The 22,282-nt window shown below is 43.0% G+C and overlaps 1 protein-coding gene across 2 annotated transcripts; it reads right to left on the reverse strand.

The window, feature by feature from the left end:
* Window positions 1-4,462: 4,462 nt before the first annotated feature.
* On the reverse strand, window positions 4,463-22,227 carry ZSCAN29 (zinc finger and SCAN domain containing 29). Of its 2 annotated transcripts, XM_007533503.3 has the most exons (6): window positions 21,818-21,951; window positions 20,570-20,976; window positions 19,397-19,601; window positions 16,871-17,572; window positions 9,978-10,448; window positions 4,463-6,634 (listed from the first exon to the last, which is right to left on the reverse strand). In XM_007533503.3, the coding sequence occupies exons 2-6, from the start codon at window positions 20,918-20,920 to the stop codon at window positions 5,766-5,768; spliced, it is 2,598 nt and encodes an 865-aa protein (XP_007533565.2). In that variant the 5' UTR covers window positions 20,921-20,976; window positions 21,818-21,951; the 3' UTR covers window positions 4,463-5,765. The 2 variants fall into 2 exon arrangements, with proteins under 2 accessions (XP_007533565.2, XP_060030484.1); XM_060174501.1 differs by lacking the exon at window positions 20,570-20,976 and having other exon boundaries at window positions 21,818-22,227.
* Window positions 22,228-22,282: the final 55 nt, after the last annotated feature.

Here is a 22,282-nt window from a genome sequence, read left to right on the forward strand (position 1 = left end):
TTACCAGTTGGGTTTTCACTGGGGCACAATTCCATCATTCCTAGTGGGATTTTTTTTCCCAAGATAGAAGGTGAGAGAGGAGAAACACTACAGCACTGTTCCACTGCCCATAAAGCGTCCCTCTTGCATGGTGCTCCCCTGTGGTGGCCAGGAACTCAAACCCAGGCCTTCACACATGTTAAAGTGTGCTCTCCATGGGGTTAGCAGTCTCTTGCCCACCCTACACCTCAAAAGTATTATATATTTTAAAATCTGTAATGATCATCCTGCCATATTCCACTTAAGCCATCCAATGCTCACTTTGAGGCATAGTAACATTTGCTTCCAGCCCAAATACATTCCTCCTACTGGGTACTCAGTAAATATGTCAGAAACTGGCATTCAAACTTAAGGTCTTACATTGCTTAACTCCATACTGCTTACTGAACAGGATTAGAATGTTGGTGCTAACTAAACTTAACAGTCCCCATTGACTCCAGAAATCAAGTGGTTTCTCATCCAGAAAAGCTTTAGAATTACTAACTTAAATGAGAGGAGCAAGGGGAAAAAAGATTTACCTTCAAAGAAAAACAAAAAAGAAAAAAAAATAAATAAAATAATAAAAAAAAAGATTTACCTTCTAGTTTGTAACATTATCTCTCTTGTTTGTTATTCTTGCATTATTCAGACTTTCTTCATTTCAGTATTCCCCAGAACTGTTAACCTCAGGCTTTATTACATATTATTTTTGTGAGTGCCATCAGTTAATCTAGGTTGGTGACCCTTGTGAAACAGAAAGCTACTGAGATCTGGCAGCAGCCGGATTCCATGACTCTTCCATGAGTACTTGAAAGTTATACCTTTAGGGGGGCGGGTGGTAGTGCACCTGGTTGAGCGCACTGGTTACAGTGCACAAGGACCTGGGTTTGAGCCCCCTGTCCCCACCTGCAGGGGGAAAGCTTGGCAAGTGGTGAAGCAGGGCTGCAGGTGTCTCTCTGTCTCACTCCCTCTCTATCTCCCCCTTCCCTCTCAGTTTCTGGCTGTCTCTATCCAATAAATAAAGATAATAAAAGAAATTTAAGTGGTCCAGAAGGTGGTGCAGTGGATCAGGCTTTGGACTCTCAAGCGTGAGGTCTTGAGTTCAATTCCTGGCAGCACATGTACCAGAGTAATGTCGGGTTCTTTGTCTTTCTCCTATCATTTCTCATGAATAAATAAAATCTTTAAAAAAAAAGAATTTTTTTAAAAAAAGAAAGTTATACCTTTAATTTAGGAGTAGAGAGAGACTAGAGGGCAGGAGAAATAGCATAATGATTATGCAAAAAGACTTTCATACCTGAGGCTCCAAAGTTCTAGATTCAATCCCCCACACCACCATAAGCCAGAGCTAAGTAATGCTGTGATTAAGAAACAGGAAAATAGCAATCATAGTGAATAAACATGGTAAGCACACCAAAACCAAAGGAAAAAGTTAACAATAATACTGTGGCAGGGGGCTAGGTGGTGGTGCACTTGGTTTAACACACTACATTACAGCGCACAAAGACCAAGGTTCAAACCCTTGGTCCCCACCTGCAGGGGGAAAGCTTCACATGTGAAACAGGGCTACAAGTGTCTTGTCTCTTTCCCTATCTTTCCCCATCCCTCTCAGTTTCTCTGTATCAATCCAATAAATAAATATATTTTAAAAGATTATTCTGGCAAACTAATATCATTTGCCTCCTACTATGATACACTAAGACAGAAGACCCCATCCAGTTATGAGGAAATATGAAACTAATATAAACTGAAAGTCATTCTAAAAATAACTTTTTACTTTTCAAAATATGAAATTCAAAAGGTTAAAGACTAACAAACGTGATCCTGAGATGGACCTTGGACTAATACAAAATTTACTTATAGTAAATTAAGGAAGTTAATGGGACAAGTGAAGAAATTTGAAAAGTAATGTATCAATTTTTAATTTCCTAATTTTGATAATAGTGTGGCTATATCAAGAATGTTCTTGTCGCAAAACGCAAGGACTGGCCGAAGGATCCCAGTTCGAGCCCAGCTCTCCACCTGCGTGGGGGTCGCTTCACAGGCAGTGAAGCAGGTCTGCAGGTGTCTTTCTCTTCCCCCTCAGTCTTCCCCATCTCTCTCTTGTTTCTCTCTGTCCTATCTAACAATGATGACATCAGTAACATAACAAGGGCAACAAAAGGGAAAATAAGTATTTAAAAAAAGAATGTCCTTGTTCTTATGAAATGAATGTATTTAAAGAGACATAGTTCCTCTAGTTTATTCTCAGATTCCACATGTACACATAAATACACACACTGAGAATAGAAAATGGGAAAAATATAACCAATGAACCCGAGTAGTACACAGGAGTTCTTTTGAACTTCCTTTTTGAAGTTTGAATATGAAGCTAAAGTCACAAAAGGGGCTGAGTGGCACAAGCTACCTTGTGCAAGGACCCATATTCAAGCTCTGGTCCTCACCTGCAAGGGGGGAAGCTTCACAGTTGAAGTAGTGTAGAGGTATGTCTCTCTCCTCCATCTTCCTTCCCTCTCAATTTCTCTGTCCTGTCAAATATTTTTTTAAAAGATGCCACAAAAAAAGGGAGGGAGGTAACAGAGAAGATTAGACCTTCTGAAATTATATTTCATGGATTCCTTCAGGGATCTGGCATCTTTAAAATATGCACACCTGCTAGTCATATCAAGTAACTACACATATCCCATTGTCATCTTCAAAGCTCCATTCCACACCTACCTGGTCATCACTGGCATTGCTACTTTTGCTTTCTCTGTTGCTAAGAGCACACATAGCGTGTGTGTTACCTAGTTGCCACTGAACTGAGGACCCAGTGGGACTGATCTGGAATGGTGCCTTATTTTGCTTATAATTTCAGACCACATCGAGACCACTAAGCTCACTAGAATTTGACTTTTCTAATGTTGCTTCCTCATTTATCTATTGAAAACTCTCAACTGCTGACTTTGGACAACCAGAGACTTGTGGAATCTAAGAATCATAATTTATATACACATTTTAAAAACCACTTGGTGAGGGAGTTGGGTGGTAGTGCAGGGGGGGTTAAGCGCACGTCAAGGACTGGCTGGCATAAATTTAAAAAATTATTTTAAAAAGGGCTGGGGAGACAACATAATGGTTATGCAAAAGACTTTCAAGCCTGAGGCTCTAAAGTCCCAGGTTCAGTCCCCAGCACCACCGTAAGCCAGAGCTGAGCAGTGCGGTAGCTGAGCAGTGCGGTAGCTTTCTCTGTGTATCTTTCTCTCTGTATCCCTCTTTCACTAAAAATTTAAAAATATTTTTAAAAAATTTAAAAAAAAAACCACTTGGTGAAACACCAGGCACTTTGTAGACATAATTTTTATTAACACAGTATCCCTGAGAGACAGGCTAAGGTGTAAACATTGTATTTGACAGAAATAGAAATGGAGGCAAGTTGACTTAAGATATCTACTAGCAGAAATGCATACTTGATAACCCAACCAATGCTTTTTCCAAAGACTATGCATAGATATACTAAAGGTAATAATTTACTTTAAAAAAGATACATAGCACACTTCTTAAAACCATCTCTGATCTGGAAGCATTACTTTAGACTGGTGTTTCCTATTACTCTGTCTCCTTATAGCAACACAACTAAGATATCATTTCCCCTTAATTCCTGATACAGGGAAATTCTTCCTACTAGGATCCCTCAACACCAGGATAAACTCAGCCCTCTTCTAATCTGGTATGCTGTTGCTTATGGACTGTTTTCACTCCCTACGCCTCTCATAGATTTCATTCCAGCCAGAGGACTAAATACAATATGAAACAGCTACTTGTGTCTGGCCATTTGCTTATTTTCACTATTCTTCTGACCTTCCTATCTGGAGTAACTTCACAAAATACAGTGATTGTTGCTGACCGTTGCCCCCTAAGTCTTCACCCCTCCTGCCAGCTGTTTGCTTATCATGAGGCACAGCACAGAATTTAGTTTACTGTAGAGGATGGGAGTACAACCTCCTGGCTGCTCCTGGCACTCCGTGTTTCACCATAGTGATTCTTTCCCACACAGCCTGTCATACTATTCCCCAAATTCTGTGCTGTTCCAAGTTTCATGTAACCTTTCTATTTGCTCTCTGCTTAATCTACACAAAACACCTTGCTCCAAAATGCTCTAATTTCTCATTAATTTAGGGAGCATGAACTCTCCCAAACTTGAGTGCTGAGTGGGTAAAATTCCCTCCTCTGGATACTTTTGTGTCTCGTGCAGCCTTCCCAAATTGAACCTCCCTGGTTTTCCTTACAGGAAATGTTAACTCATTATACCTTAACATTTATGATAATGTTACTAACTTTCTACATTTCTCCAAAGCTGTTGTAGTTATATATGTCACTTACCTGCTCATGTTAGTGCCATCTGTTTTCGACTAAGGACAAGGAGAGGGTTTAACTTGTGCTATACAGGGCTCATCACATAGTGGTGAAAATATTCAATATTATTCAATTAATTCAATACTATTGAACTGTAAATGTCAGAATTATACTAGTGCTGTGAAGAGCTACTTACAAAATCAGTGTACACAGTTAAATATGTGTATATGAGTATTAGCAACTCCACTGAACAGACGGATAATTTATCCCCCATGTCATTAGGGCAAAGTGACTAGCACAAAGTGATGTTTTCCCAGTCCATGGAAATGTGGCAGTGGCTTTTGCTCATTCCAGGCTAGTATTTATAGTGCCTACAGCACTACAGGATGTACATTAGACTAGGATTCAGGAGTGTGGATTCCTTAATAGCTTTAAGCGCTTTCCCTGTCACATTCAGCTCACCTGCTCATGGAGCTTCTGGACAATAACAAAACGCAAATGAAATTCAGATGAGATGGATGAAAGGAAAATCAAAACTAGGTCCTATAAATGTGTTAGACCCACCACCTTCATGGGATTAGAAGAAATGTAAGAAATCCAGGGTTTACACATAATAATCATAGATGGCTTGCATCACTTCTCCAGACAGGCAAGAACCAAGATGGATATTAAACTTTCTCCTTTAAGGTAAGTGAGTATATATGACAAGTCATTCTCAACACAGGCTTAAGTGAACAGAAAGTCATTCTTGGGCATTTCCATTACCCACATTCCCAGTGTTGAATGAAGAGTTAGACCCACTAAATGACAGTAGTTTTGCTTCTCTGAAATGCTTCAGTATCCCTCTAAATCCTTCAGTCATTTGCAACTGATATGGATAAATAAGGGTGCATCTCAAATTTATCAATCTTCTATCACATTCTCTCTGAGGAAACAACAGGCACTGAGGTAAAAGTGTTTATCTATTGGTTCATATACAGGCAAGGAGAGGGAGTGAAAGCTTCCTTTTATCCACAGTATGACTGCCTTGGAAACTTGGATCTAGGGGCCAGGTGGTGGCACACCTGGTTGAGCGCATATGTTACAATGCGCAAGGACTCAGGTTCAGGCCTCTGGTCCCCACCTGCAGGGGGAAACCTTTGCAAGTGGTGAAGCAGGGCTACAGGTGTCTCTCTTTCTCCCTATCTCCCCCTACCCTCTTGATGTCTGACTGTCTCTATCCAATAAATAAAGATGATAAAATAAAATAAAATAAAATAAAAAGGAAACTTGGATCTAGATCTAAGTGAAAGTCCAGTGGGGTAACCCTAAGAATACCTCCTAATCTAGTTGAGCACAGAAGAAGAGATAGATGTCACTATCAGAAGACTTCCCAATTTTTGATGCTCTTTTCTTGAAGGAGTTTCAGGGGCTTACTTAGGTGTAGGCTGTGACAGAAGCTTTTCTCGTACATGGATTTCTCTGTGCTTATTAAGAACAGAGCTTTTACTAAAGGACTTGCCACAATCATGACACCCATAAGGCTTCTCTCCTGTGTGGGTTCTGTGATGTATGCGTAAGTCAGAACTCTTACTGAAACTCTTTCCACAGACAGGACACACATGGGGTCTCTCTCCAGTGTGTATCCTCCGATGTGCACTGAAGTGAGAACTGTTATTGAAGCTTTTCCCACACTCTTCACATTGATAAGGCTTTTCTCCTGTGTGGGTTCTCTGGTGAATTATAAGACTTGAACTCTGATTGAAGCGTTTTCCACATTCGCCACATTGATAAGGTTTCTCTCCTGTGTGGATTCTCCTGTGAGTGATGAAATTTGAGCTGTCACGAAAACTTTTTCCACAGTCAAGGCACTTGTAAGGTTTTTCTCCAGTGTGGATTCTCCGGTGTCTAATGAGACGTGCACTTCTACTGAAACTTTTCCCACAATCAGCACATTTATATGGATTTTCCATTTGATGGGATATCTGATACATCAAGTGGGAATTTGAACCAAAGTTTTTGCCATATCTGAGATACTTAAAGGGTTTCTCTCCCAAATAAGGTTTCTGATGATTTAGAACTTTACCTAAACTCTTCTCTGGGAGTGCTGGTTTTCCTCTTTTTTCCTCTGGATTCTTTTTCCATTGTCTTCCTGATCTATATTTACTCTCATCGTCTTTACCTGAATTAAAGTTCTGGGGAATTTTCCTTTCTGACCTTGCAAGTAATGTCCTATGAAGTTGTACTTCCTCAGAAATATCCTGCTTTAGATTCTCTTCACTGGCAAATCCAGCTTCAAAACCTGACAGAACAGAATTCTAAGTTAACCACTTTCTCCATTATATATTCCAGAATAAAGCAAAACTCAGAAGGCTGGCAAGATTATTCATCTGGAGAATTCACCTGTATTTACCAGGCATACAACCCAGGTTCAAGTCTGGCTTCCAGCTCACTTAAAGGAAGCTTCACTCCTGTGGTATCTAACATTCTTTTTGTTTCTATCTCTATCTGAAAAAAAAAGTTGGTCCAGAGTAGGGAATAACCAGCAATTACAACAATAATAAAAGGAATCTAGGTTTAAATGTCACATTAAGGGTCTAGGAGGTGGTGCAGTATGTAGGGCATTGAACTTGCCTCAGAATTCAATCCCTGGCTTCCCATGTGATGCTATGGAGTTCTCTTTCTACCTATCTTATGTTAATAAAATATTTAAATAAGTGTATTAAATGATTAAAGATAAAAATAAGCTCTAGATTCCAAATAACTACTATCTATAATAATGCTAATTTTGGACAGGAGAGACAGTTCGTCAGATAGGGCATGTGTCTTGCCATGCACACAGTCTAGCACTACATGGGAGGTGCTATAGTAATCAAGGAAGCTGACACTACATAGGAGATGCTATAACCCCAGGAGAAGCTCCTGTGTTGTGTCTCTGAAATTGGCCCAGAGTGGTGAAGTTGTGCATGTGCAAGATCCTAGCTCTGCAAAAAATAGCCAATATTTTACTTTTCATCTTGGTAACCTATAACGTGCTTCTCATCTATATAGGGGCTAATTTTACTTACTGTTTGTTTTGGATGGAGACGGAGAAATTGAGATGAAAGGGAAGATAGAGGAGGAGAAAGAGGAACACCTGCAGCACTATTTTGCCACTGAATTTTCATCTCTGCAGGTGAGGACCAGGTGCTTGAATTCAGGTTCTTGCACTCTAATGTGTGCACTCTATCGGGTACATCAGCACCCTGCCTCCAGCCAACCTTTTTTTAAAATATATATATATATATGTATATGTATATGTATATACATATATATATATATATATATGATTTGTTTATTTTCCCTTTTGTTGCCCTTGTTGTTTAACATTGTTGTGGTTATTGTTGTTGTTATTGATGTCATTGTTGTTAGGACAGAGAGAAATGGAGAGAGGAGGGGAAGACAGAGGGGGAGAGAAAGACAGACACCTGCAGACCTGCTTCACTGCTTGTGAAGCGACCCCCCTGCAGGTGGGGTGGGCCAACCTTTTTTTTTTTTTTTTTTTTTTTTTTTTTAACCAGAGCACTGCTCAACTCTGGCTTATGGTGGTGCAGGGGATTGAACCTGGGACTTTGGAGCCTCAAGCATGACACGCTCTTTGCATAACCATTATGCTATCTACCCCTGCCCAGGCCAACCTTTTTTTAACCCTTCCTAGATACTCAGTATGATCAGGAGAACTATCACTATTCTTATATGTAGGAAAGACACTTGCTATAATCTCAGACCTATCACGGTCTTCTAGTTTATGTTCCTTGCTGGTAACTAAAAGGATTAGAAGGGAGTACATAGAAAAACTTTCTGGGAAACATCTATATCCAAGATCCACAGGTTCCACAATTCTAATAAATGCTGAGAATAAAAACAGGGTAGAAAAGTACTTACTGTCTTTCAAGAACAAAAGACCTTCTGAGAAATAGACTTGTTAGGCAGTATCTCTCTGAAACATTGGTTTCCTCACAGGAAGATGATTACTAAATGCTCTAAAAGCACCAGGCTGACTCAAGCCTCCTTTTCAGTATTCTTTAAAGACCAGATGCCTGGCACCCCTGGGTCTAGGCCATAAATCATGTACTGATACCTGCAAATTTTCAGTGTGAGGGCTGGGTGCTGGCACACCTGGTTAAGTGCATATACTACCACTTACAAGGACCCTGGTTCAAGTCCCCCGTCCTCACCTGCAATGGGGAAGCTTCACAAGCAGTGGAGCGGGTCTGTAGGTGTCTGTCTCTCCCTCTCCCCACCTCAATTTCTTTCTGCTCAATCAAATGAAAGATTTTCTTTCTTTCAGTGTAAATGTGTAGAATTTCCAATGGCATAATAAATTCTAGAGCCTACACTCTATGGACTGAATCTGAGCACAAAAGAATGCCAAGTGTTAGTCTATGTATGTACCCCATAAAACTATTTCTATTTGACCCTAGTTTTATGAAATGTTCCATGAAATAGTTTTACTAAAATAAATGAAATCTTGGATTCTTCTTAAATTTGTAAGTATATATTATGATTCTACAAAAGGGGTATTTCCCAAAACCTGGAAGTCATTTTTTAGTGGAACATAGGGGGATATTCATGGAATGGATGCTTTATGGAACACGCTTGAAGAATGCTAATCTCAAGAATTTTTGAATTCAGGTTCAAATTTTTTTTCAAAATTTCAATGTTTTTGGATACTTTTTGTCTAGGCATTAAGCTAGGTGTTTCACCACAGTGCCTTATTTATATAATTTATAACCTTATGAGGTAGTCTTAATGTATAAATTTATAAGATTAAATGACCTGTGGTCCGGGAGGTGGGGCAGTGATAAAGCTTTGGACTCTCAAGCATGAGGTCCTGAGTTCGATCCCCGGCAGCACATGTGCCAGAGTGATGTCTGGTTCTTTCTCTCTCCTATCTTTCTCATAAATAAATAAAATCTTAAAAAAAAAAAAAAAAGATTAAATGACTGCTCTTAGCTAACAAGCAACAGAGCCAAGATTCAAATACATATATGACTCTAAAATCAGAATTCTTCCCACAAAAAAGGAAAACATAGTGAAGTATTTTTCTTTACGTACCTGAGATTCAGAGGAATCTTGGACAAAGGAATCTTGATTTAAATGAATCAAGTTTCAGACTTGGAAAAAAAGTATTTCTGCTGGAAAAGGTTATCTGGATTTTGTATGTGAACAAAGCAGACTACTGCTGGCACAGAAACTAAAACTTGAAGAAAAAAATAAGTGAGAACAAACTTTTGAAGTCAATTTCATTTGACTATGAGTATAGAACATACTACTAGGGAAATGTTAGCTTTCAGATTTCCTGCTTAGTAAATGACCTATATGTAGATGGTAAATTTTATTTTTACTTTTTTTTAGTGGTAAATTTTAAAGGACTGCAACTCATGTTGGTATTGTATGAAGAAGCAAATCTCATGAAATTTACTTTATCCCTCACTGAGCTGCTTAAGTAGACAGAAAACATGGGGAAGATATAAAGTGTGTATAAGAACAATTCAGTAGAGGTACATATAGTGGATAGCTCTCCTGGTGTTCAATCTGATGACTTCTTTCTTCTAAGTTCACTTCCTTTTGCTATTTGCCATCAAGAAGTAAACAGATCTTACCACTCGGGCTCTGGAATAAGACAGGAGAACGGCTCATGGCAGCCGCTGTGGGTATCTCACTATCCTCTTCCTCATCACCATCAGAATCATCTTCTGTGGGCTCTTCTGTGTCTGCTACTTGCTTCCCAGTTTCATCCGTACTGGCAATGATGGGGCTAGAAACCTTCTCCTCTTCCTGGCCATGACGGGGCAGGGCAGCAGTGTGGGCACTCACCAGAGCGTCCATTTCTTCAAAGAAGGGGCATGTTTCTGGTGCTTGACCATTCTTCACTTTCCGATAGCTGGTCTGTAGGCTTTTAAACTTGGTCCGACACTGCTCTGCTGTCCTAAGGAAACCATATTTCCACAGCCGCTCAGCCACTGCTCCATATAGCTGACTGTTGCGGTGACAATTCCGGAGAGCTTCATAAAACTGAGTCTCACTAAGGATTGCAAGGTAAGTCTTGGTCTCTTCATAGCCCCAGTGCACACCTGCCACGAGAAGAGGAATTTCAGCATCCATTAACCTAGGGGCTTAGAGCCTCAGTTCTACCACCTGTCCTATTCTTAGTCCTATCATGTGCATCATAAACTATCACTAAGCGGGGGTCGGGCAGCAGTGCAGCGGGTTAAGCACATATAGTGTGAAGTGCAAAGACCGGAGTAAGAATCCCGGTTTGAGCCCCCCAGCTCCCCACCTGCGGTGGGGGGGTGGTGGTGGGGTGGTGGTGGTGGTGGTGGTGGTGGTGGTGGTCGCTTCACAAGTGGTGAAGCAGGTCTGCAGGTGTCTTTCTCTCCCCGTCTGTCTTCCCCTCCTCTCTCCATTTCTCTCTGTCCTATACAATAACAATGACATCAATAACAACAATAATAACAAGGGCAACAAAAATGGGGAAAAATGGCCTCCAGGAGCAGTGGATTCGTAGTGCAAGCACCGAGCCCCAGCAATAACCCTGGAGGCAAAAAATAAAAGAATAAAACATAAAAGAAATGCACACAATGATATATGGGTCTGGATCAGCATTTGGTCTGTTCAAGTTTAAGTTAAAAAAAAATATATATATATATATCACTATGTGTTTCTTGATACTGAAACAATTATGCAAACTGAATCAAGCACAGAATGCATTTCTCTATTCTACTAATTTTTCTAGAACTGATTGTGATATTGACTTGTAGGAAGATATAAAAATATTTGATCATCTGACCAAATATATATTTCTCATACATATTGAGTCTTTTAAAATTTTTATTTATTTTTTGCCTCCAGGGTTATCACTGGGGCTCTGTGCTGGCACTATGAACCCACTGCTCCTGATGGCCATTTTTTCAAATATATGTGTGTGTGTGTGTGTATGTGTATACTTGAATAGGACAGAGAGGAAGGGAGAAAGATACCTGTAGACTTGCTTCACCACTTGTGAAGCTTCCACCCTGTAGGTAGGGAGTTGGGGGCTCGAATCCCTATCATTACACTGGTTCTTGTGCTCATAGTGAGTCTTTATTTGCAGTTCAGAGCTCATAGCTTCCAAAAGCCTGGGAATTCCCTAAGTTTTGTGAGTGATAAAGGTTATCCCTTATATTAGTTTAAGAAATACTTTATTGTTTAATATTTTCGATTATTTGTTCTGGATAGAGAAGCTGAGGAAAAGGGGAGATAGGGAGAGCAGAGGCCTACAGTACTGGTTTACAGCTTGTGTGATTTCCCGCTGCAGGAGGGGACTGGGGGCTTGAACCCTGGTCCTTGCACATTGTTATGTGTGCACACTACTAGGTATGCCATCGGTGGGCTCCCTCCGTTATTATAAAGATCAATGTAGTAACTTTGAGGGAAATACTTAAAGAGAGGAGCTGGCTGCCAAGAGAGTCAGTCTTATAACCAGGGAGGAGACAGGCTGGAGGCTGAGTACATTTGCCAATGGAAAATGAGTCCATCACATTTATGGAGAAGCCTCCATAAAACCCAGCATCTCCTTGCCTGAATATATTAGTACTGTAGCTCCCACCCGCAATACTTTGTTAGGATGACTATAGACTGCTCCTTGATGGTAACCCAAGGCGGCAGAAAAGGGAGATTCAAATAGCTTTCTCCACTTGAAAGTCAGATGGAGGTCACCTTGCTCCCATTATCCTCGCATTATGAGTAAAGGAGAAGGGGCCTGGTGGGGGTGGTATTGTTATATGGAAAACTGGGAAGTGTTATGCATGTACAAACTGTTGTATTTACTGTTGAATGTAAAACATTAATTCCCCAATAAAGAAATTAAAAAAAAAAAGAATTAGAGGGCTGTAAAAAAATTAAAAAGAAAAAGGCTTCAGTCTGGGGGTGATAGTAGATAAAGTGTTGTAGGGCAGGGGAGATAGCATGATGGTGATGCAAAAGACTGGTGCCTGAGGCTCCAAAGTCCCAGGTTCAATCCTCCGCACCACAATAAACCAGAACTGAGGAGTGCTGGGGGGGGGGGTTAGGCTATGGAGTAGCAGCTGATTGTGTTTGCTGCTCTCCAGTTCATCTAGGAAAAGCAACGAAATTCACCTGAGAACTCAACAAAAACCACGATCTGTTCAAACCTCCCAAGCTCATGGACAGGAAGCGCGTGAAGCCCAGGTAGTGGTGCACCCGGTTAAGCGCGCGCGTTCTAGGGGGTGAGGCGGGTCCCAGGACTGAAAGGCGGTAATCAGGGACAGCCGGCTCCAGGCTAGCAGCTGAGGCACACCAGTTCCAGGTCTGAGTTAAATAAACGATGGTTAAGGAAAAAAAGAGAGAAAGAAAATTGCCTAAGCCACAGCAGGTGAGTACTGTGGCTGAAAGGGGGTGAGAAAGCGATTTCCAAGATTAACAAAAAGGAAAAATGTTGTAGTCTCAAGTATGAGGTCCCAAGCTTGGTCCCTAACTATTATATGTTCTAGAGGGACACTCTGTGTCTCTCTTCATATGTATGTATATATACATACATATACACACACATAGATGTATACATCTTTTTAAATTTATTTATTCCCTTTTGTTGCCCTTGTTTTACTGTTGTAGTTATTATTGATGTCATTGTTGTTGGATAGGACAGAGAGAAATGGAGAGAGGGGAAGACAGACACCTGCAGACCTACTTCACTGCTTGTAGGTGGGGAGCCGGGGGCTCAAAACGGGAGCCTTAAAGCCAGTCGTTGCGCTTTGCACCACTTGTGCTTAACCCATTGTGCTACTGCCTGACTCCCATGTATACATTTTTTTTTTTAAAAGAAACCAAACAATGAAAATAGCAGTAGCAAACACACATGCCACACTTGTCATTTTAACTTTGTAACTTACCCAAACTTACTCTAGTAGGAAAAGGGTTAAGCAAACAAGAATAGAAAAAATAGAAGATAAACAAGAAAAGATGAGAGTGGCAGAGCTGGTTGAGTGAGCGCACACGTTACAGTGCACAAGGACCTGGGTTCAAGCCCCTAGTCCCCACCTGCAGGGGAAAGCTTCACAAGCAGTGAAGCTGTGTTGCAGGTGTCTGTCTGTCTGTCTCTCTCCCTATTTCCCCTTTCTTCCTTGATTTTTCCGTCTCTAGCTGATAAATATTTTTAAAAGACTTGTTAGTATAAAGAAAATATAAAAATATAATAAGGGCTGGGGAGATAGCATGATGGTTATGTAAAAGGCATTCATGCCTGAGGCTCTAAGGTCCCAGGTTCAATCCCCAGCACCACCATCAGCCAGAGCTGAGCAGTGCTCTGGTCTCTATTCCCCAGCACCACCATCAGCCAGAGCTGAGCAGTGCTCTGGTCTCTATTCCCCAGCACCACCATCAGCCAGAGCTGAGCAGTGCTCTGGTCTCTATTCCCCAGCACCACCATCAGCCAGAGCTGAGCAGGGCTCTGGTCTCTATTCCCCAGCACCACCATCAGCCAGAGCTGAGCAGGGCTCTGGTCTCTATTCCCCAGCACCACCATCAGCCAGAGCTGAGCAGTGCTCTGGTCTCTCTATCTCCATCTTTCTCTGTATCTCTCATGAAAGTAAATAAAATATTTAAAGAAAAAATAATGAAAATAAAACTAAATTAACACACATAATAAAAATAAAAGGAGGGGTCAGGTGGTAGCATAGCACATTAAGTACCGGGAGCGAAGCATAAGGATCCCAGTTTGAGCCCCGGGCTCCCCACCTGCCAGGCGGTGAAGCAGGTCTGCAGGTGTCTGTCTTTCCCTCCCCCTCTGTCTTCCCCTCCTCTCTCCATTTCTCTCTGTCCTATCCAACAACAACAATAACCATAACAACGATAAAACAACAAGGGCAACAAAAGGGAAATAAATGGCCTCCAGGAGCAGTGGATTCTGGATTCGTTGTGCAGGCACCGAGCCCCAGCAAAACCCTGGAGGCAAAAATAAATAAAAGAAAGAAAACATCACTGCTGACAGTGGAGCTGCAACTTTAGAAGTGCAGTGCTGCTGCTCTGCCCTGTTTTCCAGTTCAGGAAACAAACTATGATGTTAGTTAACTAACGACTCAAGGTTGCCTGGGTGTCTAGTAGTCCTTAAAGCCTTCGGACTCTTATTTTTATTTATTTAAAATATTTATTTATTCCCTTTTGTTGCCGTTGTTTTTTATTATTGTAGTTATTATTGTTATTGATGTCGTCGTTGTTGGACAGGACAGAGAGAAATAGAGAGAGGAGGGGGAGAGAAAGACAGACACCTGCAGACCTGCTTCACCGCCTGTGAAGTGACTCCCCTGAGGTGGGGAGCTGGGGGCTCGAACCGGGATCCTTATGCTGGTCCTTGTGCTTTGCACCATGTGCGCTTAACCCACTGCACTACTGCCTAACTCCCAGGACTCTTATTTTGTTTTTAAACAATATGACATTTGTTGTAGTAAATAAAACTCAAGAAAGTCCTACAGGTAGATAATATTCCAACTTAAGAGAGTTAAACAAGGCAGCCAGGTGGTGGTGCACCTGGTTGAGTGAACATGTTATAATGCACAAAGACACAGGCTCAAGCCCTCAGGGACTTTCAGGAGGAAAGCTTCACAAGTGGTGAAGCAGGGCTGCAGGTGTCTCTCTCAATCTCTCCCTCTCTATCTCCCTCTTCCTTTCAATTTCTGGCTGTCTCTAGAGAATAAATAAATAATATATGTAAAAAAAAAGAAAGTTAATGATCTTTCTCCAGGAATTCTTGGCCCTATTAGAATGTCATTGTGTGTTGCACATCTCAAATAGGAGACTGATATAACATGTTTTCCCAAATTTAGGCAATCTTTCATTATATTATTTGAAGTAAAATGGAATAAAATAAACTGACTTTAACATTTGAGCAGAGGAGGGGAGGGATAAAAAGATAAAACACCAAATTCACATAAAGCACTCTGAAGTATTAGTCCTCCTTGAAGATAATATAGTACCATTTTTCGCAGTAAGCCTGCAATGATCTTATAATCAGGAAATGTATTAATAAAGAAATGTGAAGGGCAAACGCTAGAAGAAGAAGAAATGTGAAGAATAATTCTCCTGTGGTCCAGGAGGTGGCGTAGTAGATATAGCGTTGGACTCTCAAGCTTGGGGTCCCTGAGTTCAATCCCTGGCAGTACATGTACCAGAGTCTGGTTCTTTCTTTCTCTCCTATCTTTCTCATTAATAAATAAATTCCAAAAAAAAAAAAGAAAAAAGAGTACTTCTCCTTTTAAAGAGTACTTCTCTCTGTTAAATTTTCTGAGTGTATCTGTTTTGTAAGATTTATTTAGGCTGGGAAGATGGCACAGCAGTTCACACTACATTCATGCCTGAGGTTTGGAGGTCCCAGCTTACTCCTTGGCACCACTGAAAGACAGAGTGAGCAGTGTTCTGGTTTAAAAAAAAGAAAATATTAGAAAGAAAGAGAGATAGCAAACCACTGCTTTGGTCATGTGTGATGCCAGGGATCAAACCTGGAGCCTCTTTGTCTACCTGAGTATATTTCTTTAAAATATTTCAAATTAGAGCTGGATATAAAATATGGCATAATAGTTATGCAAACAACTTTCGTGCCTCAGGCTGTGAGCTCACAGGTCTAATCACCTGCACCACCATAAACCAGAGTTCTGGTCTTTCTCTGTATCTCTCCCATTAAAACAAACTATAAAAAATAAAATACTTTGGGGGCCTAGTGGTAGCGCAGCGGGTTAAGCGCACATGGCACAAAGCTCAAGGACTGGCTCAAGGATGCCGGTTTGAGACCTGGCTCCCCACCTGTACAGGGGTCAATTCACAAGCAGTGAAGCAGGCCAGCAGGTGTCTATCTTTCTGTCCCCCTCTCTGTCTTCCCTTCCTCTCTTCATTTCTCTCTGTCCTATCCAACAACAATAACAGCAATAATAATAACAAGGGCAGCAAAAATGGGAAAAATAGCCTCCAGGAGCAGTGGATTTGTGGTGCAGGCACCAAGCCCCAACCATAACCCTGGAGTCAATAAAATAAAAATACTTTAAGTTATTTTTTACTTGTGATTTTCTCACAAAATGGAATAAAATAGACATAGAATTGAGAAATGCCTCTTTGCCCTCTATTTAAATGACAAAACTGGCACATGGCATTAAGAAGTGTCCAGGGGAGCCGGGCTATAGTGCAGCAGGTTAAGCGCAGGTGGTGCAAAGCACAAGGACCGGCATAAGGATCCTGGTTCTAGCCCTGGCTCTCCACCTGCAGAGGAGTCACTTTACAGGCGGTGAAGCAGGTCTGCAGGTGTCTCTCTTTCTCTCCCCCCTGTCTTCCCCCCCTCTCCATTTCTCTCTGTCCTACCCAACAACAGCGGCAACAATAATAACTACAACAATAAAACAAGGACAAAAAAAGGAATAAATAAATATTTAAAAAAAAAAGAAGTGTCCAGAATCTACATCCAGTCTGATTATTTTTTAAGGCTAATCACAAAACCCCAAGAAAAGATTCTTACCACTTGGGCTTCGGAAAGGCCCAGGTGCAGTTGAGTCATCAGGGTCCAGGGAAGTGGGTTCTTGGCCCATTTCATCATTGTCAGTCTCCTCAGCCAAGGTCTTTTCTGCTACCTCCTGGAGCTGCCAGGGCTCCTGCTCTGGTTCTTCCAGCTCAGTGGCACTGCTCACCAGGCCAGAATGAGACACTGCCCCCTCCAGGGCACTACTGGGCAAGGCAATGACCTGAGCACTCATTAGCGCTTCCATTTCTTTAAAGAAGGGGCAGGAGTCAGGTGGGTGTCCACTTTTGACTTTTCGATAGCTCTTCTGGAGACCTTTGAACTTTGTCCGACACTGCTCCAGGGTCCGGAGGAAGCCATACTCCTGAAGCCGCTCAGATACTGCCCCATACACCTGACTGTTTCGATGACTGTTTTGAAGAGCCTCATAAAACTCAGTCTGGCTGAGGATTGCAAGGAGAGTTCTGGTTTCTTCGTAGCCCCAATGCACACTGGCCACCTTCTCATCCTCAAAGCCCCAGTGATCTTGTTTTACCCAGCTGCTTCTCTCTTTCCTGGATGGTAGCAGATCAGCATGTATTAGTGTATCTTGTATGGGACCTCTGCTTGGAAGTTCCTTTTCCTTGGAGCCCAACAGATCTGGAATCTGTGACTGTCCTTGCTCTAACTTGGAGACCACACCAGATTTAGGAAATGGAAATCCTGCTTGCAGGAAAGCAAATAAAAGAATATCATAGTTTGGACAGATTATAATATTGCCCACCCTTTTTATCCAGGGGCCTATAAAGTATCTAAGGAAATGTTTCCAGAAATTTCAGTGGGCTGAAGCAACGTGGGGAAGATAAAAATCTCAAAATCTGAGAAATAACTTTATTCTCCAGACCAGGCTGACACGAAAAGTTTCTGTTGTATGTCCCAAGCAGATAATTCTGTTCCAAGTTGCTGGCAACAGTCACTTCCTCTGCCCTATATCCTCCACTAATCAATTAAACTCATGAGTGATTTCATGGGGCAGAGGAGACGGTTTTCAACTCATCTGCTTCCTTCACACACAGTCATCAAGTATAAAGATTTTTCCCATAATATGCCCTTCTCCATTCTGACTTCCAGACTCCGCATCTCCACATGCAGATTTCCTATCCTCTCACACTGGAGTAACTGCAGCAGTGCTGTCCTACCTACCTCTGAGCTCTTGTGTTTATTTTTTAGCTCATACAACATACTGAATCCTTACCAAGTACGGTCCACTCATAGTAGACTTCTCTCTAGAACACAGCACATTTTTTAGTCCTTCACTCTGTGGCTTTTCTTTAATTCTTCTCCTATCCAGATAACACTGCCCTCAAGGCGCTGTATTTGCCTATGTCTCCATGAAGTCTTCCCTTAGCCTTCACTCTGCCGAAGTCAAGCCCTATTGGACTCATACAATTAAGTTAACAAGTAATTGGCAAATAAGCATTGTTTCAATGCTAAAGGCTGAGGAAATAGCATAATGGTTATGTAAGATTTTCATGCTTGAGGCACCAAGGTCCCAGGTTCAGTTCCCTAGCACCACCATAAGCCAGAGCTGAGCAGTGCTCAGTAAAGTAGACAGAAAGAAAGATGAAAAGTTTGCTAAGCTTTTTTACATCTTAAAAGCTTTATATCTTAAGAGTTTTATATCTTAAAAAAGTTCTCACAAAAAAATTATAAAGAAGAAAACACAAAATGGAGTTCAGTAGAGCTAAAAGAAAAAATAGTTCTACAAAAATAAGAACTAGGTACAGAGACAATGAGGAAAGCTATGAGTCCTAGGAGTTACCAGATGAATAATAATCATCAAATTTATGTTGGGCTGTACTGAAAAAAAAAAAAAACAACTGTGAGATTCTGAAGTATAATTCTTACTTTATTCACCTACTAGACCCTCACTGGAAGAATATATGTAATTCAGTTCTCCCCAACTATGATACAACATTTGGAGGAAATGTTTTCAATGGAAGGACTGGGGTGATAGCATAATGATTCCATAAAAGGCTTTCATGCCTGAGGGTCTGAGGTCCCAGGTTCAATCCCCAGTACCACTATTAAGTCAGAGCTGAGTAGTGCTCTGGTCTCTATCTTTTGCTCTGTATCTCTCTCTCATAAAAATAAAAAAAAAATTTTTTTTCAACAGAAATGAATGAAAACCTAGTAGGTCTGGAAAATGGAGCTCTGGGAGGAAAGCTTCAACAAATACAGTTTAATTTGTTGAAGGAAGATGTGTCTTCAAATACAGAAAGTAACTTTTATCTTTTAAAAAAAATGACCACTTATCACTATTAACAAGAAGAAATCAAACAGCTCCAAATTTTGACAAAGCCCAGAGAGTTATCCTCTGATAACTTAATAAAAGAGGAAGTTCAAGGATACTTCATGTAGTAGTGGCCTTAACCAAACGCCTTCAGGAGACAAGCCAATCACATACTCTACAATTTTCACTCAGCCCTGAACTCCCATTCTGTATCTCTGTCCCGTCCTATCTTCCCATATGGATCTACTCCTCACCGCTCGTTTGAAAAGGTCTGAGCTTCTCCTTTGGGTTCATCTGCTCCTGTGGTGCCAGGTCTGGGCTTCTTGCCCTCTCTTTCTTGGGTACACCCCTGGGCTGGGGTTCCACTGACTCCTGCCGAGCACTTAATAACTCTTGTGATGATTCCAGGGGTGCCATCTTCTCCAAGTGCACTTGCTGCCCCTTCACAGAGTCTGTGACCTAGAAACAACCCCCATTCATTGTCACTGCAAAGTCATGATAAGGGACATTCTCAGGAGATTCTTTAAGACCCCAAAAGAGAGCATCCTTCTGGAATATGGCTAGAGCCAGTGGGGCGGATCAGATTAAAGGTCATTCTTACTCCACTACTGTTAGCTTAGAGCAACTGGAACACCAGAAGGGAGAAAAAAATCATTCTAGTAAATTCAACTACCAGCTTGAAATGTATATAATTCTGTTTTAGTTATGTAAAATACTTGTTTTTAATTCTGTTTTTAGTTTATTTTTCCCTTTTGTTGTCTTTGTTTTTTTTTTATCGTGATAGTTAAGATTACTGTTGCTGATGTCGTCGTTGTTGGATAGGACAGAGAGAAATGGAGAGAAGAGGGGAAAATGAGGAGAGCAAGATGCCTGCAGACCTGCTTCACTGCTTGTAAAGTGGCTCCCCCACAACCGGGATCCTTACGCCGGTCCTTGCGCTTTGCACCACCTGCGTTTAACCCCTGCGCTATCGCCCAACTCCCTTAATTCTATTAAAAAAGAAAACAAGGGAGTTGGGTGGGAGCGCAGAGGGTTAAGTGCACATGGCGCCAAGTGCAAGAACTGGCATAAAGATCCTGGTTCGAGCCCTGGCTCTCACCTGCAAGGGAGTCACTTCACAGGCGGTGAAGCAGGTCTGCAGGTGTCTATCTTTCCCTTTCTCGGTCTTCCCCTCCTCTCTCCATTTCTCTCAGTCCTATCCAACAACGACATCAATCTAAACATATATACACTATTGGTCTGTGAAAGCTCCTTAAACCAGTGTGGCAGTGGCCAGGTAGCATAAGCAGGTAAATTCTATCTGAAAATGTGTCCCAGGACAAGATGAGCAACCTACCAGGGAAAACAGTGTTTCTCTTTCAACCTGGCTATAGGTTAACTTGGCCCCTTCTCCTCACCCCTTCCCAGGTTTCGAATTCCCTCCTCACCACATGTCCAGGTTTCCCAGGCTCTCTTTCTAAGTCTTCCACCAGAGCCACTGCCTCCTCTCCACTTTCTGGACACTGCTCCCGGATCCACGTCTGGAACTTCCCAGGTAAAACCGTCAGGAACTGCTCTAGCACCAACAACTCTACAATCTGCGCCTTGGTGTGCCTCTCGGGCCTGAGCCACCCGCAGCAGAGTTCCCAGAGGTGGCTGAAAGCCTCTCGGGGCCCAGCCACCTCCTGGTAATGAAATCCCCTGAAGCGCTGGCGGAAGGTCTCGGAGTGGGTGCCAGTCCCTTTCAGAGTGGGCTTGGGCATCATTCGCAGCTGAAAGCAGCTCCCCTTGGCTTGCATCAGCGGGCTCCTAGTTTCTCGTGTCCTTGGAAGAGCACCTCTCGGTAAGAAGTATCCTAGGGTAGAGAGAGAGGGGTGGCACTATCAGGACTGCACTAGGGGCCGGATGGTGGGCACCTGGTTGAGTGTATATTACAATGCTCTAGAACACAGGTTTGAGCCTCTGGTCTCTACCTGCATGGGAAAAGCTTTGCGAGTGATGAAGCAAGGCTGCAGGTGTCTGTCTCCCCTTCCTCTCAATTTCTGGCTGTCTCTATCTATAAATAAAGATGGTAAAAAAAAAATATATATATATATATATCTTTTTAAAAGAAGGGTTGCACTCATTCGTCTAGATTATTTATTTATTGGCTAGAGACAGCCAGAAATCGAGAGGAAGGGGGTTGGGAGAAAGGGAGAGAAACAGAGAGACACCTGCAGCCCTGCTTCACCACTCACAAAGCTTTCCCCCTGCAGGTGGGGAGCAGGGTCCCGAACCTGGGTCCATGCTCTCTGTAATATGTGTGCTCAACCAGGTGGAGCCACCAGCAAGCCTCTTCTTTTCTTTTTTTAAGTCTTGCGGGGGGTGGAGGGGTGGCTAGCCTGACTTCCCATATGGTCCCAGTGGACATTTGCTGTAGCACCCACTTCAGGACAGCAGGAAGGAGCCTTTTCCAGAAGCTGCATTTCTGGACCATTTTCAGAGAAGGCTGGGGGGGTGGGGATGGGGGTGGTGAGCAAGAGCACAGCAGGCACCTTCCACCTTTCTTCACCTGCTCCACATCCGATACACTCAGGGCCCTGCTGCGGGTGTCAGCGTGCGGGCGCCTCGCCGCCCCGCAGACCCGGCCCGGCTCCCCTTCCCGCCCCAGACACCCGCAAGCGCCGAGTGCTGCAGGGCCTTCGTTCTGCCCTCACATCAGAAGCGACTGCCCGGCCGAATTCCTCGCACGCCAGCCGGGAGAAGTGGCTTTGCACCCTGGAAGCGGCGGAGCGGCGGGCTTGGGGGAGCGAGAGAGGACGGGAGGGAGGTAGCCCGCGGAGTCGGGTCCCAGAAGGGGGCAGCCCCGAGGTCGGACCCGGGGGCCGCGGGGCTCCGGCCAGGCCACTCTCGGAGCCGTCCAGGGACTTCCGACTGGGCGACGGCGCCCGGAGAGCGGCCTCCCCAGCGGCCCCGCCGGCGGCTCCCTCCCAGCCCGGCCTTCCAGACGCTCGTCCGTGTGAGCCCGCGCCGGCTCGCCCGGCCGCGCCCCGCCGGGCTCCGGGAGTCTCGGGTCCGGCTCCCCAACCGGAAGTCCGAGCCGCGGCGGGGCCGCCCGGGCGCATGCGCGAGGGCAGCGGCGGCGACCCGCTCGCCACAGGCGCCGGCGGGAGCGGGCGGGT

This window comes from Erinaceus europaeus, chromosome 16 (assembly GCF_950295315.1).
Source record: "Erinaceus europaeus chromosome 16, mEriEur2.1, whole genome shotgun sequence".
Taxonomy (NCBI): domain Eukaryota; kingdom Metazoa; phylum Chordata; class Mammalia; order Eulipotyphla; family Erinaceidae; genus Erinaceus; species Erinaceus europaeus.

Bases quoted from the DNA above. Each gene is read 5' to 3' on its own strand.
- ZSCAN29 (XM_060174501.1), bottom strand. From the start codon at position 22,225: ATGCGCCCGGGCGGCCCCGCCGCGGCTCGGACTTCCGGTTGGGGAGCC. The intron at 19,602-21,817 runs GTGAGGGCAGAA...GGTTGTTTCTAG, and splicing joins GCCGGGCAGTCGCTTCTGAT to GTCACAGACTCTGTGAAGGG. The intron at 17,573-19,396 runs GTGAGGAGTAGA...TCCTGCAAGCAG, and splicing joins CAGACCTTTTCAAACGAGCG to GATTTCCATTTCCTAAATCT.